Below are 13112 nucleotides of genomic sequence, written 5' to 3'. Positions count from 1 at the left end.
CATCGTATTATCAAACTAAAAGAAAAGTACTATAAACAAGCAAGTCAATATAATTCAAAACATAAACAAAATGTATTGATCATCAATTATAATTCCTAGTATATTGTTCAACCATACTAAAACTATCAGCTATAGTCTTCAGTGTCATCTTCATCCTCATCATCATCATAGTCCTCATCCAAAGACATTGAGGGTGGCGGCGGTAGCGGTGGTAGTGGAACTGCACTAGAACTACTTGACGCTTTAACCTTCTCATAATAGCTAACATAAGCCTCATTTCATCTCTTCTATTTAAGCTTTTCCTTCTTGGCCTTTTCAATTACCCATTCCAACTTTTATAACTTCTTGGGAAAGATTGTTTGGGTGCAGATGGTGTTTTGCATGTGAGCTTTGGCTGCTTTGTATCCTTTGATTTTCTCATCAATCAATTCTATTATGCATGAAAAAGTTGTTTAATTATTTCTAGGAATATATTCTAGCAGATTTTGCCAAAAAGAACTGCATAATATAGAAAGCTGAATAAAGAAACAACTCTTGTAACATTTATATTTATTTCTGCTTGGAAATAAGATGTGATATAGCAAAGTAGATATTAAATTAAATCAGAAACAGTAAAGAGTTGTGTTTTCTTGTCCTTCCTGTTGTGAAGAATAAATCAGAGGCTGGTTCCATCACCTAATTGGTAGAGTCCACCATTTTAAAACTTCTGTCCAACTTTCTAATCAGAAAGCTATTATTCAATTGCATAAATCATATATATTATATTATATTGTGGCTATATATATTTCCAAGAATCCTAATTGAGACTACAGAACACATAAATTCAAATGCCTGATTACCTCCAAATCCTGGAATGATTCCAAGTGTCAGCTCTGGCAGTCCCAGTTGACTTCCTGGAGCAGCAATGCGGGAGTGGCATCCCTACAACATATCAAGATGTCACACTTCACACAATAATTAAGACGCATCGACAATAATGCCTATCTAAATGCAAACAGCATGCTTCTCATTCTCAAGTCCAATGACTAACCAGGCCAAGCTCTCAGCCACCTCCAAGAGCGAGCCCTTGTACTGCCGCAACAACAGGCTTCTTCGAATCTACGGTGATCAAGAACGCTAATTAATAATATTGCAATGATCACACTTGCATAAAATAAAAATTGAAGCAGTTTCTACTTTCAGGTAGGCATAAAGATAAGTTACAACCTTCAATTAAGTTGACCAACAGTTCCACAGAGACATAAGGAAGAATTGAAGCATCACCTATTAATAAAGAAAGAAGAAAACTCACCAGTTCCACAGAAGACATAATAAAGAATTGAACCTTCTGCATAACACTGATGTTAAACCCACCAGAAAATCTTCCACCTTTGCCTGATCATAACATGAACAAAAAATCAAAACACTTTGCAAATGTCTTAGTTATTACAATCAAATGATCACACTGCTGTATGAAGCAAAGCAACTACCAAGAACAAATCTCTAATAATAAATTAAAAAAAATAGAATCAGTCAAAACTACAGCTTTGATATCATTCCTTTTAGCTACCTCCTGAAATCTCTCTTTCAACCCCATAATGACTGATTGAAACAGAACATAAACAAAATGCCTATATATGAACACATTTACACTTTTTTGCCGTTGAGCAAGATGAAGACCATCATAATATGTTCCTTATTATCACAATGTGCATATATAATATACAAGTAACTTCCCTAGTATTAACGTGTAGGAAATAATGGTTAGATTCAAACATGACCATTGATGGCATATTCGTAGTTAATCAAGCATTAAATCACTACAATGACAATACCTGTTCAGTTGCTCTTTCCTGCAGATATCAAAATCATGTTAAGGGCTGACTATGATGCTCAACACTAACCTGAAAATCGGAAACTAAAAGGCCTTTATCACAGGTTGAAGCTTATCAAATCCATTTATGTTTTCCTTCACCAAATTTCAAAAAAATGAACCAACAAAAAGTAGAATAAAAATTTGAACGGTGATAAAATGAACCAATAAAAAGTAGAATAAAAAAATGAACCAATAAAAAGTAATTGCTGTCCATGACTTAATTGGAATGCTGCCACACTTCTGCACCTCAATGAAAAATTCTTTAGTATTTTATGACATTCCATAATCATAAGAAAATAAAAAGAAACAAGATTTATTACCTTATTACCTTTTGGCGCGAAGTTTAGCATCCAATAAGATGTTGCTGGCTTTTATATCTCTTTGAATTATCCTAGTTTTTGAATTCTCATGCAGGTAAACCAATCCTTCAGCTGTCCCAATGATAATGTCATATCTCTTCTCCCAGTTTAGTTCTCTTCCCTTGACTCTATCTAAAACAAGAGATTGGGTAATATTAGCCTTTCATCAGGTACAAAATAAGTTTCTCACAACATTAGAAGAGTAACACCAATTCATCATGATATGCAATAATTGAGACAGATGGTTCAAGAAATGAGCATTGTGAGAGGCTTTTGAGGGAACAGATGGTTCAAGAAAGAGCAGTGGAGGTTGCAAGGGGCAATTTAGAGCAATACTATAGGATGATTAACCAAAACTATGGGGACTTTATGAAGCGTTACCTGCAGTAACACAGGATACTGATTTTAACCAATTCATCCATTGCTGGGACTTTCATCAAGCAGCTGCAAGGCAAGAAGACTATTGAATTAGAATATGTTACAGCTATATTGCTTATGATTGAATTCATTATAATTTTTACTATTTATTAATTAATCAAATAAAAGCAAGTTTGAATCAATTAACAGTGCATTGAACATGTATGGTATTAAAGTGATCATACACTAAAATGGGAAGGGATGGGTCCCAACCTAACCAATGTGTGTGAGATAGATTCCAAAACATTTAATCTTTTTAGTTGAAAACTATAAGCTAGTTTCACACTTGAACTACTGCTATGATTGACAATTAATGAGATAAGAATAATGAAATAGAATCAAATGGAATATTTGGGATAAATAATCAGCATCACAATAAGGTTGTGGAAACCATCTCTCTTAGATAGATCTTGTTAAAAGTGCAACTAATTTCCCACCATTCAATTAGTTCTTGTTAAAATCTAAGTATAACAATAAACTATTCATAGAAATAAATGATCATAAAACTTCTTTTCTTCTCCAATAGGAGTGAATCACAGAAATTCTCTTAAAACTGAAACTGAAGGGATCCAGTAAAAACAAGGACTTCAAGTAGATAACCTCTAAGAAATGTTTGTGTTAATGAATTAAAATACCTCCAAATTCTGGCTAGAACACGCAAAACTATGAAAAGGAACAATCCTGTCCACACTCCGGGAAGTCCAAGGACCGGAGAAGCGACCAATATAAAAACTGATGAAATCAGTGCAACTAGAACCTACAAATCAAAGCCAAATAAAGGGCCAAGAGTGTCAGAAAAATGGAAACAAAGTAAGATAGAGTGATTATGTGAAATGTTTAACTATTTTTTGATCATTGAACTAGATAATTACCATAGAGTATGCAGCAAATCCAAAGTCTGATACTCCGTAATAAAGTCCATCAACAACAAATGCCAAAGCATTCACTGGTTGAGATCCAGCAACAAACTGCATGTGTGTCAGTGTGTACATTTCAGATTTATCAAAGTTACTAATCATGCATGCTAGAAGGTTACAATTGCAAGAACACTTCAGCTTGATATGAAAGTTACAATTGCAATAAAGTTACTAATCAAAATGTATACTTCATCTTGAAGCTATGAAAGTAAACTCAGACATGTATTCGGGTTGGACGCAGAATCTGTTACTTTCACAATTTTTTTTTTTACTTCTATTTTGAATCTTTATATGCGTGTAACTGAAAATGCCATTATAATTAAACACAAGTGCATTTTCTTGTGTTTTCAATGCAATGATATCTACTAATTTTAAATCATAATTTTTCTCTATCACTTTTAGAAATCGTCATCTCTTCTTGGCCGCATTATTTCACATCTTTGTATTGTGTTGTATATTCAAGTTTCATTAACCATGAGACAGGAACACTATAGGATTATTGTCAGGGGAAAATGCCACAATTACACTTCCAGTAACAAAATAAATCGAAAGCAGCAATGTTAAGAAGCTCCTTGCCTATACATTCATCATCACCAAGTAAACTTAATTAATTGTGGTTTTTTACCAGTAGACCAGTAAACAAATATTTGCAATCTTGTTGTTCTGCCATGCTGATATCTTTGCATTAACCTCCTCCTTTTTCACCCTTTGCACTGAAACCTCTTCAACTACTTGATGATGATGATGTTGATGTTGATGATGACCACTACTAGAAGCTGCACCACCACTACTAGAATATAAACTCATGAACCTGCACCAATGCTGTTAGGCTCTGATTCCACCTTCTATGGGTTAATTCTAGTTCATATTTTGGTAGGGTTTTTATGATTTAGGAAAATTCGAAGTGGTTTATGAGTTGGAATAAGAAACGATTATGTCAACAAAAAAAAAAAAGAAAAGGAAATCCATAGATCAGATCAAGCTATCACAGATCGGAAAACCTAGTTAGGAATATATGTCACAGAAAACATGGATATAATAGTTGTTGAAAAGATAACCTGTGTGGCGGAGAGAGCACTGCGACGATGGCGATGAAGGGAGCAGACGCGCGACGAGAGCAGCGGAGAGGGCTCTGCGACGATGGTGACGAAGGGAGCAACGCGATGCGAGCGGCGTCGGAAGGGCTCGTGCGATGCGAGCGGCGCCGGAGGAGCTCGTGCGATGCGAGCGGCGGCGACAGCGGTGGAGACAAGAAGCAGCTCGTTGACGCCTTGACTGAGAGAGGAGAAGCTCGTTTGATAATGTGTGGTGTGAATGGAGTTCGATAAGGTGGGGATATTTAATTCAATATTTTCGAGGGAAAATTTTAAATTATAGACGGATTTTTTCGTCTGTAATAATTTAATAAAAATAGTGTTTTTGTTCATTTAATTACAGATGGAAAATTCGTCTGTAATTATTTTTCACGAAAAATAATTAATTTTTTTGACAAAATTATTGATAGATTTTTTTTTTCGTTTGTAATTTATGCTAATTTATTTTTTTGGTTTTTCGACAAAAAATTCTTCTGAAATTCCGTCTATATTTCCATGGGATAAAATCTATCGGAAATATCCGTCTGTAATAACTAATTTTCTAGTAGTGAACTTAATTTTCCATAATCAAAGGAATAATAAGAAATTTATAATAAATACACAAAATTGGGATGGCAATTCTCTCAATTTTTTTTCTCAAGTAATGATGTAAATATAACTTTTTTATTATATATTTTTTAAATAAAAAATAAAAAATATAAAAATAGATATTATATTTGAGAAAAAAAAAATTGAGAAAATTTTATTTCTATTGATTGCCGCATGCCCGCATATATAGCTGCACAATATTTGCTCTTAATAGACAAACGAGTGATGTGAAAATGTGATATCAATATTTTTTTGTTAAAGCCAAAGACGAAACAAATATTTTTAATTTCTCAATAGTAATGATTAGTAAAAATTTAATTGAAAATTTACCCAATTGAAATTTTGATAAAAATATAAGAACTGAGCATATAAACTATAAAGTAATTAAATCTAATTAAACAATTTAAATAAAGTGTTTACAAGAAAATATTTTTTTTTCAGCTTAAAAATTAAAGGGTTTAGTTCTTTGTAAAAATGATAAAGCATCTTTTCATAATTCAATAATTTTTAATTAGTCTACAATTATTTAAATAACTACTTTAAATGACTCCTTCTATAACTAGTTGTCAAACACGACATAATTTAGATGCTATGCGAAAAGGGGATTTTTTATTTTAATAAATTAAATAAATGTAATAATTACAAAAATAAATAAATCTAAAAATTATTACCACCGAAATTTGTCGTCTTCTCTTATCTCATTTACATTATAAATAAAATAAGACACGTGGATGTGACACGTGTATATTTCGTTTATACTGTAAACAAGATAAGGTTGGTGGGTGACTATAAATATATGTTGTTGACAGCGTTTGACTCGATCCCATTTTGACATTTTCAACCACTTTCTCCTCTCTTTTACCCTTTTTTGACCATATTATCGACAAATACTGCGATGGCACGCGTAGCGGAAAACGATGGAGTCATTAACAGGCTGAACGAGATTTCACATTACGTCGGGACAGTCGACTTTCAGGTTAGTTATGTTGTGTTGAATTTTGTGCAATCTCATATAGATATATTATTGTATGTAGTCATGGTTAGGGTAGTCACAAAAAAACTAGAATATAGTTTGTAGTGTTAAAAATAGGTTATTGGTAGAAATTTGAAACTCTATTTTATTTCACTTGTGTTAGGTTGTTACTACATAATTATTAGTTTAAAACTCTAATTCATTTCACTTGTATTAGGTTGTTACTACATAATTATTAGTTTGGAACTCTATTTTATTTGTTATAGTTTCGTAAAATCTATAATTAGAGATTTATAATTTTTAATGTAGTTATTATACTACTGATAATCTTATAGTTAGGTTTTTTTAGTATCAAATATATTAAAATTAATACAATAATATTTGTCTAAAAATATGTAATGAAAGATCTAAATATGTTCTTAATTAGAAATATCTTTAATTTAGAAGAAAATATTTATTTAAGTTTAATATTTTTTATACTAAAAAAATCTAATTACAAAACTAAAAAACAACGTAATAATTTAACAAAAAAAAATATAGAAACCTATTTAAAGATTCAGTGATCATACGAGGACCGTTAAACGTCGAAGAACAAATAAAAGTTTTAAAATTATTTCTTGATAATCTTGAATATAATTTTTTTTATCAGAGGCCTCGCCTTCTATGGCCCCGGGGAGTGAGTCATACCCTTCCTCGATCTGACGCCATCGTTCTGTATCTGGTTGAGGCTGGATTCGGTGACACGGTACCCCTCAGGGATTTCACATTCGACAATTTCCTGATTATGGCATTCGTAGAGCGATGGTGTCTGGAGACTCACATGTTTCATCTCCTATGGGGTGAGGCCACTATCACCCTGCAGGATGTGGCATACCACCTAGGACTACGCGCACACGGAGACCCAGTTGGGGTGCCTCCGTGACTTCGGTAGGTGGTACCACACGAAGACGTGGCAATTGGTGGAGTGGCTGCTGGGTGCCAGACCTCCGGTGGCCCCACAGCAGGCGGCGCAGAGGAAGGAGTCGTTCATGCTGAAGCTCGTTTGGCTGCGGGACCGTGTCCGCCAGATGCCCCCTACAGACAACCCAGAGACCCTCCGACAGTATGCCAGGTGCTACATTATGATACTGATCGGAGGCTATCTGATGACAGACAAGTTGAACAACCTGGTCCACCTGCGTTGGCTCCCACTTCTTGTGGACTTTGGGCAGTGCCGAGCATTGTCTTGGGGCTCGGCCGTACTGGCTTGGACGTGCCAGTCACAGTGTTTGGCAGCACACCGAGGCATCACAGACATCGCCAATTGCACTCCGCTGTTGATGTCCTGGATATACCAGAGATTTTTCCAGTGGTGTCCACCAGATAGAGGGATCTACATGTATCCTACGGCTGCGAGGTAACAAATGTTTATTTTTGTATTTAGTTATCAATTTGAAACTCCTTACGACCTGATGCATAATGAACTGTTTTTATTCTTTTGGTTGGTGTCAGGTTAGTTGGACTGCAGCAACAGAGCAGAGATCAGCATGAGAGCAGGGTCCTACGATGGAGAGTATTGATCGACCGGTTACGATTCGATGAGGTTAGCACCACGTTTACAACCATAGCATTTTCATTTTAGTCCTTTATGTTGCTTTCTTTTTGTCATGCTAATTATTAGTTCTATTACCGTTCTCTCAGTTTGTATGAACACCGTACGACGACCCTACTCTGCAGGCTCTGTTCCCTCCTTGGTTCGACAAGGAGGAGGAGTGGGGGACATGGATGTCAGTCGCCCCCTTGTCTACTTCAATATTGTGTAGTTTCACCAGGTTGACCGGGTGAAGCGACAGTTCGATGGAGAGCACTGTCGCCCCAGTCAACCTTGACAAGTACCGTTGATTTCTTATTTATCTTTGCTTACCTGAGTTTAGAGTTTAGTTATTACAATCATCACATGTGTGTCAGTCAACCCCATCAGATTACTTACTTGTCTTTGTTGTTTCTGACAGGTTCCTGACATCCACTGGCCGGGGTGAGAATGTGTGGTGGCCTGATAGACATTCTGATTGGTACGAGGGTTGGCGTAGCATTTTTTATCCTAGTCATAGGATCTCCATTTAGCACACGTTTGACACCATGCCGACCCAGGAGTATTATGATTGGTGGCGTGGGGCTTGCTGTGTTAGGCACCTGTCAGGCGAGGAGGTTTTGGAGGATCTGAGGCTCGCCGAGTTACCCGCTGACGTACAACCAACTGCCAGCCAGCTGAGGGACGATCTCCACCTACCCCGGGGTGTGCCGGATCGGTGTAGGCATGCGAGGAATGTTAGGGCGAATACCCAGCGACCTGCTAGGAGGGATAGGGGTGCTAGAGAGCGCAAACCTGACAAGGGGGTTAGAAGGGAGAGGGTCAGGCCTCGTCGAGCGCGGTTGGACATAGAGTCCGACGAGGAGGCAGAGTTCGACTGTCAGGAAGATTATGGAGACATCCCATCAAACAGAGAGGATTCACCTCTGGTTTTGCCTCCTCCACCTCCCGCAGCCCACGCATTGCATCCTCCATCCGGATCCAGAGGACCTCAGCATCGGGCCATCTGGGACACATCACCGCCAAGTTGGCATGATGCGGGGACATCAGAAGGAGCAGATGGTTAATGAGATATTCTTCAATGATGCCTTCTAGCTTCACATCGCTGACTCGGCCTCAATGCGGCGGATAGCCGAGTCATTCCGGACTGGCAGGGAGCAGGGTGTCGGACAGTATCAGCATCCATCTGCTCCCGGGCAGACCTCGTCCTGGATGCCACCGATATCTCCAACAACTAGATCTTCGTAGGGGCGGGTCTTTGACCGGGTGCCCAGTATGCGAGCCCTCCGTCCTACGACTATGCTATGTTGCTGACCTCATCACGGCCACAGGTGACCCCTCCATCAACTCCACCGTCTCACCCTCAACCTCAATTACATCAGTATGCCACAGTTCCATACCCCGGAAGTGTCAACATCCCATCTCAACCATACCATCCGCAGCAGCCACAGGATCCTGCTATCCAGCCCATGCCTATGGGAGACCCTCGACCAGCCCGACCGCAGCGCCAGACTCACCTTCCACTGTGTGGTACCGGGCACCGGCGCCACTATCAGGATCCTCGCCCCCGGTGATGTGTTATTATTGATGTTAATGTTGTAGGTGTGTCTTTTTTATTTGTTCGAGTAGCTTGTTGCGAACTTATGTATTTTATAATGTAGTTGTTTATTACGGTGTAATTGTTTATCACCCTCATCTTTTTGTTTATGTGTTGTCTCTTTATAATGATGTTGTTTTTATTTTGATACGAGACGGTAGAGGTATTTACTGTGCCAAGCAACTACATCTAAACAATTTTATATGAATAAAATTTTCTTGCTACAAGTATTAAAAAAGTACACAACTATAATAAAAGCAAACAACTAGTTTATATGAATACAACCAGACTAAAACAAAACTACTACAATAAAATGAACTAGCTATAATCAGATTGAACTGCGACAATAAAAGGATGAAATACACCAAGAAGAGTCAACAACTGCCATAATAAAAGTACTCTCAACACTAATCATCGCCTGTGGGTTGATTTAGACAACCCCTTCTAGTATGTCCAACTTGCCTGTAGAGGCTACACCGCTTCTCATGTCACTCGACCTCATCCATGTCATTCCAGAATCTAGTAGACACGGGGCTTCCAGTAGCCTTCCGACGCATGGCCGGGTTAGGACGTAGCATCGTCCCATACCACTCGGGCTATAGGAACTCGTCCGATATCGGTGGAAACTCCATCTCGTACACCTTGAACACTGCTTCCTGTCTGTAAACTAGATGCACATATGGGGCCCACTCAATGCTAGCGGCAGCACAACCGAAAAGCGCATGGCGACACGGGTAGTGGAGAGACTGAAAGAGTGCACAGTCACACGTGCCCACTGATAGCCGAACGGGAAAGAACCGTGCAACCAACCCTCAAACGGCTCCAATTCCTCCACGACAAACACAGAAGCCCGCCTATCAAAATGAGTGACACGCATCTTCGTGATACCTTCTCTATTCTTTTCAATGGTTGCCATTAGCCTATAGGAGAAGCGGTTTCCAACAGCCAGCTGTGATTGCGCCTCCCTGCCCTTAGTTACAAACAACTTCTGCAACCATTTGTACGTAATGCGCACGATGACAGAAATCGGCAAGTATCGTGTACTCTTAAGAACTACATTGATGCACTCCAACAGGTTTGTCGTCATGTGACCAAACCGCCATCCATTGTCGCAATGTTGCAGCCCAATCTCTTTGTTGAAATGACCAGCCAAATCCGCCATCACCGGGAAAACTTCTCTCAAGGCATCCATGTACCACTCATACCGAGCCTTGCTTGGACTGTAAGCAGCATTTATAAGGTATCTCTTGCCCTCGACTGACTTAAAACGAGTCATGAAGTTCGCGGCCATGTGTCTGATACAGTAAGCATAGAACGCTCTTGGGGGATGCCAACCACTATCATCGGCACTGAGGGCGGCCTTGATGGCCTGCGGTCTGTCGGAGATAACCAGCAGGCCGTCTTGTGGGGGTGAGATGGCGTCTCAGATTAGTAAGGAAGAACAACCATGACTCGGTACTCTCGAACTCGACGATGGCAAAAGCAATAGGCAGGATGTTGCTGTTGCCGTCTTGTGCCACCGCAATAAGCAACATTCCACCATATCTACCATACAGATGCGTGCCATCAACGGAAACAAATGGCTTGCAATGCTTAAAAGCCTCTATACAAGATGGGAAAGCCCAAAATACCTTGTCAAACATGCTACAGTCGCGTACCAGAAGGTATCCATCGTAGTACGGTCCGGCCCGTAGCTCACAAATAGTTCTGGAAAAAATAGCTCTACAGTGCCTGAAGCAGTTTCGACATCTTGTTGTATGACTCCTGTGCAATTGCCTTCTGCTTCGCCATCCACACTTTTCTGTAGGAGGGTTTGAAGTGATAGCTCGCTCGGACCGCACCTTAAAGGATCGGGATGCTGACGGAGGGGTTGGACTGTATCAATGGCATTATGACCTTGCAAATGAGACTGCTATCCAACTGTCGATGGTCTTGGAACATGGTGGGTGCTAAACAACTATGCGCTCCACCAACCCTCCGGACCTCCCTAGCACAATAAAACAACATTGGTTCAGCCATATTTCAAAACTACTTAATATATTGCACAAAACTACTCAAAAGTTCAATTAAACTTGAACTCATCAGTATCTGAAGTACTGTCGAAGGACAATACGGAGACTCCATGGACTCCCATTTGGATCTTGACAGCATTGCACATGGTACTTTAATCGGTCCGATTCAATCACCCGATACTCAGCACTCCTGCGAATACTCTAGTTCTTCACACCTTGTAGTACTGCATCTCAGCATTTGAATCTGTGACCGACCCGAAACTCTACCCCACTGTCTAAGTTGTAATCCTCCTCCCTCGTGTTAGAAAATGGATTTCTCTCATGCATGACGTCCAGATCCAATGTATGATTGGTACTACCGATAGCACCGGAATAGGGTGGGGAGAGGCAAGACATGGCGCGCCGCAGTCTCAGCGGGCGTCTCCGGCACAAACTCCTCATCACCCCCTTCAGAAGAATCACTATCGGCACTATCCACCACGTAATCTTCGTCTGACTCTTCGTCACCCTCCTCTACCTCTGCCACTAGAATGGCGACATGAATGGGTGGTGGTGCAAGAGGTTGGTCGTCCTGTACATAGGTCGAGTATTCAGAACCACCACGACCAGCATCTCCAACCTCGGCGGAAAACTCCATCACTTATTCCGCTATGATTCTCCCATAGATGTCGAACATGAGTCGCACATGCTTGTCCCCTAGAAGTCGAAATAGTCAAAACCGGAACACTCCATTACCCATGGGTGCCAGCAACCTATACCCCACCCTTCCGACCTCCCTCATTTCTATGCCACCGAGGTTGCTCAATATCAAACTCTTCAATTCGAACAACGTACTTACATGCTGAGTGCGCAACAGTATCGGATTCTCACACTCAAATATCACTCTGTTGTCGCTATTTTTCATACGACAATTGGAGTAAACACACACAACTATGTATACGGTGTTATTGGTCATTGTTGCCTTGTTTTTTGAGAAAAACAGGACAAAAGAAGTTATAAAATGTGTGTGAAGAATGCCAAGGGTTACACATCCTTTTATAGCTGCTAAAAATTTGTCTCACTGTATCTCGTATACACTGTAAACGAGAAAATTTTGGACGTATCTCGTTTACACTATAAACAAGATACGTATAAAATTATCTCGTTTACAGTGTAAAGGAGATAATAGAAAGTGACGAATTTTGGTAATAATTTTTAAATTTATTTATTTCGATAATATTACATTCGCAGAAATGGATTAGGATTTAATTTTTTATTATCCTCAAATAAGAGTGAAACAAATTATGTACAAATTATTATAAGACAAAATAGAATTGGATAGAATAAAAAATTGTCCCTACCCGTTCCATTGCCATCTGCATTGCGTTCTTCCTAATAATTCAACTAAGCTTACACTGATGAGATAGCACAATCGGATTTCTTATTTGATTCCATATCAGTATATTTATATTCTACCGACTCTATATCTAATAAAGATAAATCTAAGCCTTGAAATCTTCTCCTTTTCATAGACTAAGCTTGTTTAATTTTCAGACAATTTATTCTAAGTATTCAATTAATGTTCAAACCCGAATCATTAAACTACCTTCAATAGTATATGGACCTAATTCCAAAAGTAATTTTCCAGGATTAAATATCTATTTTTTAAGTTAGAGGAGTTTTCTTTTGTTTCTCTGTTTTTTAATTAAATTTAAGTCACTCAAATTAATAATATAATTAATAATTAGATC

At 38.9% G+C, this 13112-nt stretch overlaps 1 protein-coding gene across 1 annotated transcript; it reads right to left on the bottom strand.

Annotated features, from left to right (window-relative positions):
• Positions 25–4898, bottom strand: LOC110268727 (LRR receptor-like serine/threonine-protein kinase FEI 2). The gene is made up of 10 exons (XM_021115547.1): positions 4607–4898; positions 3504–3599; positions 3267–3388; positions 2596–2658; positions 2185–2342; positions 1884–1903; positions 1207–1374; positions 1031–1098; positions 840–921; positions 25–430 (listed from the first exon to the last, which is right to left on the bottom strand). The coding sequence occupies exons 2-7, from the start codon at positions 3504–3506 to the stop codon at positions 1288–1290; spliced, it is 453 nt and encodes a 150-aa protein (XP_020971206.1). The 5' UTR covers positions 3507–3599; positions 4607–4898; the 3' UTR covers positions 25–430; positions 840–921; positions 1031–1098; positions 1207–1287.

The sequence above is a fragment of the Arachis ipaensis genome, chromosome B02, assembly GCF_000816755.2.
Source record: "Arachis ipaensis cultivar K30076 chromosome B02, Araip1.1, whole genome shotgun sequence".
NCBI lineage: Eukaryota > Viridiplantae > Streptophyta > Magnoliopsida > Fabales > Fabaceae > Arachis > Arachis ipaensis.
The sequence above is the reverse complement of the archived record's forward strand: the minus strand, read 5'-3'. Positions and strand labels throughout refer to the sequence as shown.